The following is a 6,679-nucleotide window of genomic DNA, read 5'->3' on the forward strand; positions in this document are numbered from 1 at the left end:
CGTCTGGTTGCCCTGACAAGTACCCCAGCTTACGTCACACTGGTCGTTGATATGTGATGTGCATCATAAACAGGGTTTCAGATGTAAGCACAGTCGTTGGGCTAACTGCTCTATTACCCCACTCGCTTCCAGCTGTGCTTTTTAGCGGTTCAGAGGCCAATGCGGCAGGATGAGCAGGGGATCTTTAGCTGACTGAATGCCCTTTAGGAGTCACCTCTTCGCTCTGTCTGGTAACGTCTGGGAATAAGTCTCATAATCGGAAAGTTGTTCGCTTTTACTTGCTTTTATTTACTCCCACTTACGTCCCAAATGACCAACTCTGGCACCATGAAAGACAAGATGTTGCTGTTAATCGATGTCAGTGTCGTTTATCCTGTCATTTTCTGTCTGGAATGTAAGCGAGGCTGATCTCCCCTACGCGTCCACTTTTTTCTCTCCATCGTGGGGCTTTCAAACAAATTATGGTTTTACGGCAGTGAAGCATCGGTTTTGAGCACTGATATTGTGTTGTCGATGGTGACGATGACATACTCTTGAAGCTGTCCCCTAATTCACACATTTGCAGGTCTAAAGCTGTGAACGTTAGCTTCCTGTAATTGGTTCCTATTTAGCATCTGTATCAGCCAGAAGCTGGATCACGGAAGACACTTGTTCACTTGTTGCTCGCTTCTTCCATCATTAAGAGTACGTTGGATAATGTGGTTTAATTTTTCCTTCATATGTGCCTGTGTAGACTTCATCGCACATTCAGGTGACTGCACTTCTGGTCCACCTGATTTTCAGTAGGATTCTTGGATATGCTACACTGTCGCTCTGCTCTGTGTCCAGTAGCAATGATTCCCGTGTTAAATAGATGGATCAATACACGTTCTTCCCGTAGTTTGCTTCATATGAGTTATCGATCGGGCTCTATAGGACTAAAATGAATCGTCCGGATGATCCCTCTTCAGGGCTTTCATGTGAAACTGGAGAGCACACCAAGTTCAGAGATTCGTGTGACTCTGTAAAACAAGGCATGTACCTGTGCCGGACAGAATTCGGCAGGTTTTGGTGTTATTCTGCTCATATCTCTCTCTGATTAACCGCAGCACCCTTCTCTTCATCTAGTTATGTGCGCCTAAATTGCTGACAAACTTGCCCTTTATATCTTTGCGTTGGGTGAATTGAGGATGAAGGATGCTTCTTTCGTATGTGACGTCTGGTGATGCGAATGTCATCGAAGCAGCTTCTGTACAGCTTTGGTTGGTTGGTTTGTTCCACAGCCGGCATCAGGCTTAAGGGACTACGTATTCACCAACATTCAGGTTGTTTGCATTTAGAGGCTTAAAGATAAATTCTTTGTGCAAAATAACATAAAGCCGTGAATGCTTACTGGACGAACCATGAGAGGACCCATCAAGAATGTAGGTAGTCGGACCTGCGCCATAGCCAGCTACTGTAGTTTGAATTTTGATTTGACCAGCTGTGAGAGACGTATTCTCCTTAGATTCTCTGTTATTACCGCCAGTTTGTTACTGAGACGAAGCTTTACAAATTCTGCACAATCGTTTAGTGTAATCAGTTTTCCCTCGATTTCTAACTTGTAGCGCAACTTTCATAAACAGTCCCAATCAGATTTGGCATTATGCGGGAGTTTTTGTTTTAGGCCTGTGAACCACTTAGTCCCATCATGCTTCGATCCCTGGTTAGTGGCATCAAACCGTTCCAAGGGGTGCTCAGGAGCGGGCCGTGCCCGTTACCGAGTCTTTGATCTATATACTCTTCATGTTGCTGGCGCTATACCAGCATCCATCGGAGAATTCCAATTTGGCATTCCTCTGTAAGATGCAAGCCCGCACAGTCATCATAAACCATGGAGTGCACCAAATGTGGGCTTGGAAACAACCAGCATGTAGATTTAGTTGTGGGGGAAGCATCTGGTAGAGTAGAATACCGCTGCGGCAAATTTTCTCGTAATTGCCCCCTAAAGCTCAAAGGCTATTTTCGCTAGTGTTAATGGACACTGATTACGCATGTCTTCTGGCAAGGCTGATTCTTCATTTCTGGTTGGCCCTGATCTTCCGGGATTCTCTTGTAGTGGGCTGGCCCTCACGTCTATTGCGCTGTTGCCCTTTTACAAGGCGTTTAATACTCTAGTTGTTCATCGGCGACACTTATTGATCAATGTTTCAGGGAGAATTATTTTGCATTCAATAGGAGCTATCCTAATGAGGTTTGGTCACCAAAAACTTTTCGATTCGGAATGTGTCGTTAGCAGCACATTCGTGTATATGCGTTAAAATTGGATAAATTTCTTGCAACCTCGGTGGCGTCATAGCACTTTTCATCAAAGAAACATTCAAGGGAAGGCGTCACTCAGCTTTGCATATTTACACCCCGAAAACCTGTTTAATATGGGATCTGTTGGCCAACACACTGAACTATTTGTAGTTTTGAATACCTGTTAAGGATTCCCTATGTTCATTACTTTACTGCCATTTCCAACAGTCCTCTCTCCTGGAGACCTCATCTCGTATTAGTCGACAATTTTGGTAAATCTTGGAACTTTTTCCAATAGAGAGGGGCATTTTAGAGGGGGTCAACTTTTTGACATGACGGCATAATTCTTGGGAACAGTATTTACCCATTTGTCAATTTAGAGTGTTCGTTTCACCTGATATTTTCAAGTGAGTAGGCTGCATGCTGAGTGGCTTCTCGGTCATCAGAATGTTTCAAACTGATATTTACATTCGCAATAAATAATTGCTAAGAAATCAGGATCTATTTGTCAAATAATAATGAACCAATATTTCGTACTCGATAAGAAAGGTCATTCTAAGCATGGAACCCAGCTGAGTCCCTCGTTCATGATGTAGTGGTGTATACGAATTCCTTGTTTTGATCCTCCACATTTCTTTCCCATTCCAACTTTAGCAGCGTGACTCATTACCAGTGAACACATCATTTGGTTCTCCATAATTGAGTTGGCTGTTCTTTCGTCTCTTTCTCGCCTTCCAGTACACTTCATAAGAACATACTGTATATAAACGTTTTTCATTTGCCGTTGTGACTTGCATTCCCTGCCGACTAAGCATGACTGGATTTGGCACTGATTTACGCGGTTGCGGATTTCAAATAACTTATGTATAGTATTGCATATGATGGGACTTTGTGTTATCTTATTCTGCCAGTAATCTTCTCCCATGCACTGTAGGGAAGTCGCACGATGGTCTTTATGACAAGCGATGAATAAGTAACCGGATCATTAGTGACGTGACGTAGTCCTTATGATGGCCAACTGGTCAATCGATTGTGATTCACCGTTTTTTGTGGGTGTGCGAAGCTGTCAAACTCGATGACTGACAGTGTTTTGGGTAGGTCAATAGTTCCATCAAATCCTTTTTATTCAATGAAGAATGTTACATTTCTAATTTCTAAATCTATTAGCGACTGAGGATGCCGCAATCCTGTGCCTTACGGTAATCATATACTGGCCTTTTTCTGAGGTTTGTGCTCTTTGAGAATTCTTAGACTTAGACTAGACATAAGATCTACCGAAACTCGGGGACTGCGCCCACCTGCTGAGCCCCAAGAAGAGCGAAACCGGTCGTGGGCTGTCGAAGAATTCTCAGCAACCTAATGAGTAGTGCATTACGAATATAGAAGGTTAGCTAACCTAACAGTTAACATTCCGAAAAACCGAAACAAACGCGTGGGCTGTGAAGAATTCTCAGCAACCTAATGAGTAGTGCATTACGAATATAGAAGGTTAGCTAACCTAACAGTTAACATTCCGAAAAACCGAAACAAACGAGAGCTAAGTTTGCGACGTCAACATTTTGGCTCACGCTATTCATAGTCTCTCTTGAGAGTTCACTAAGCCTGGGCATCTAACGGAGGTGAAAAATACTGAAATATATGAACAAGCTGTCTAAGTTAGGGTTTGTTAGAACACCGATTCCGTTTGAAAAACGCCATAGTACTAGCATATCCGTATATGAGAGCCGTCAAGGTACACACGGACTGTAAGCAAATACACTCCTCGCATTACCAACGCCGATACCAAAGGTCGGTTTTTCCAGGTTTGAAAGCCATTCCTCTACCGACGCGTATGTGACCTCTTTTGCTTGTCCACAATACAGGTAGCGATTGTTCCGGCTGGTCTGCTGCTTCGACCGGCAGTTCAGGATAAACTGTGGACTCTCCGGCATAACGGAAATTTCCGAGTTGTCCAAGGACTCGAATACATATCACCGAATCCAGCGACATTAAAAACAGTAAAATGATCAAGCCTTTGGTAAATCGTTTATCCATCTGTAAAAATCTGCTGAAAGGGAAAGGATATGATGCTTTAAAAGTTTGGAGGAGCACAGTGCGACTTTGGTCATAAATACATTTGAATGGGTTTGCCTGTTCCACTACAACGACCCCTGAGACTTCATCCATTTTTCCCGAAATTTCATGAGGTGTTCAAAATGTTTACGGTTTCCATTGAAAATGAAGCAGCTGTACGGTGCTTTTCGGAATAGATTGGTTCCACACACGGGATGAATTCTCAATTGAAAACATAGTTCTGATGAATAGCGGTTACGAAGTGACCACAAGATCCACGCGATCTTGCTTTCATGTAAGAGAGTTCTAGTCACAGTGCACCTCCCCAAGGATTTCCTTCCTGGTCAGCTGTTTCAATGCTTTAAGGGACAAACTCGGTGTTGTTTCGCAACTTTTGTCTTACAGTTCAGTGGCAAGTCACCAAAATTTGTAAAGGACTGGTTATCTCGAGGAAGAGTGGCTCCAGTACTCATTAACAATGACCCTCAGTTCAGTGGTCACGGAATTCAAACCATCCTTGGCACGGCAATTGGGTTCTGTTCGGAGACCAGGTGTAGCTCTTTTAGTTTACTCTGGTGTGCATTCATATGATTCCAAAACAGGCCTTCTGTAGCTTTCAAACATTCCTTTTTAAGTACCTCATACGATGGTTGATTAGTCACAGCGTTTCCTCAAGAGGTGTTCAATTTCCAGTCCATTAAGAGCTTCAGAAACGCTTGGTAAACAAGCGATGGGTTCATTGTTGAGTTGAGGCGAAAACCTCATCAAGCCAAGTGTATGGACAGGTTGACCGCTTTTAGACGGTTGGATGACCAGCTATCAAAACTTTCTCGGACTGGGATAATAAATCAATAGGCTGCCTGTTGAAAGGTCTGGTTGGTGGATGCATAAGTCTTGAGGTCTTGTGGTTTGGGGGTTCAAGACCAGGATACTTTCGCGTTCGCCGAAGCGATCCAAAATGTGCATGGTAAACAGACGCATATGTCCATTATGCGTCTCGTCATAAATGCATTCGTTTTCGAAACCGTTGAGGTTATCTGCGGTCTGTCGGCCAATTCTAACGTAACTTCACCATTGTGGTCGTTGACTGTAAAGGACTGCTCTGCCCTCAGTACATTTATTTGATGGCACTACTTCGATACAAGGAGATGGATTTGCAATGAACCCTCTATTTGGTGTCATTCTAACTGATCTCATCAACCTCGAACACAGTTTTGCAAGTTGGATTTAAAACTTTATGCACAATGTTCTAATATTTTTTATCTCTGAATCAGATACTGCAACCTCCCTCATGGAAGGTCTCAGTAGTCAGTTTCAGTTTCTCGATGGTGCAGAGGCCTGAAAGATGGTTCACTTCGCAGGTGACATACGGAATATCTACATGTTCTGACCAGTGTACTAGCTTCTTCAACTCTGTGAATGGAGTCTATTGGACCCCTGCAAATGGCATACTAGAAGCTAAACGGGAGGAGCCATCCGGGAAAACTTCGATAGTGATCGGTCGCTCGCAGCAGTCCATGCGAATTAATTGATGCGAATGTTGAGTAGTAATAGATGGAAGTTCATCAGTCACAGAAAAAGCTTATATACGTTCGGCTGACACTTGGTAGCGATATGGCCTCAGAGAAGTTTATTCGTTGCCTAAATGTCTGCCCCAGAACGAGCGTTCAGTGCAACATAGCTGGGTATACAATTCAACAGTGGTCTGCGGTTTGTCCACGATTCCTGTGTGGTCACTTATTCCTTTGTTTGTGAAAATTTCGCAACTTAGTTGGACCGAACGACTTGAGGTCTATCTCAGAGAATCAAGGAGTCAATATTCATTCCCTTAAAAGCTGACACAATCGCTGGTGGCTTAACTGGTGCAAACCAACGGTCATTCGGTGTAAATTGTCGCGTAGCGAGCAGACTTAGACCCTACCTTGATCCACCAATCAACTTCTTACCAATAAATATAAATAGTGTGGTGACAGTGTATGCCATTCAAATCTAGTTTTCTATTTCGACGTATATTTCCGATGACCACAACGGCCATTCCCTCGTTGATGTTTATACGAGTTTCTAACAACTGTCGGTAAGTTTTTTCTTAGATGAGTGAGGACATACACGGCTCGTTTGTTCGAAAAATCGCAGGGCTCTTAGGCAAGTTGGGAGAACCACCACATTCTAATAGGATTACAATGAACTTACTAGCAAAATCGTGGGCTACCTCTGTAGCTAGATGACATCCTAATGACAGTGCTGAGCAGTGTATTTTTATTCGAAGTCAACATTTCACAACCGACTAATTTTTTGACTCCAACCAGGGGATTCCGGAAGTGAGTGCTATCACATCGAGTCCAGACGCTTTACTGTTTTGTGCTACCAC

General features: G+C 43.3%; 1 protein-coding gene across 1 annotated transcript in view; it reads right to left on the reverse strand.

The window, feature by feature from the left end:
- Nucleotides 1-6,679, reverse strand: part of T265_05911 (hypothetical protein) — a gene marked incomplete at both ends in the record, with an annotated part of 52,667 nt that overhangs the window by 6,162 nt on the left and 39,826 nt on the right. Inside the window, one exon of the mRNA XM_009171046.1 lies at nt 4,035-4,293. Within this exon, the coding sequence (XP_009169310.1) occupies nt 4,035-4,293 (259 nt within the window). The remainder of the gene's footprint in view (nt 1-4,034; nt 4,294-6,679) is intronic.

This window comes from Opisthorchis viverrini (assembly GCF_000715545.1).
Source record: "Opisthorchis viverrini unplaced genomic scaffold opera_v5_115, whole genome shotgun sequence".
In the NCBI taxonomy this organism is placed as follows: domain Eukaryota; kingdom Metazoa; phylum Platyhelminthes; class Trematoda; order Opisthorchiida; family Opisthorchiidae; genus Opisthorchis; species Opisthorchis viverrini.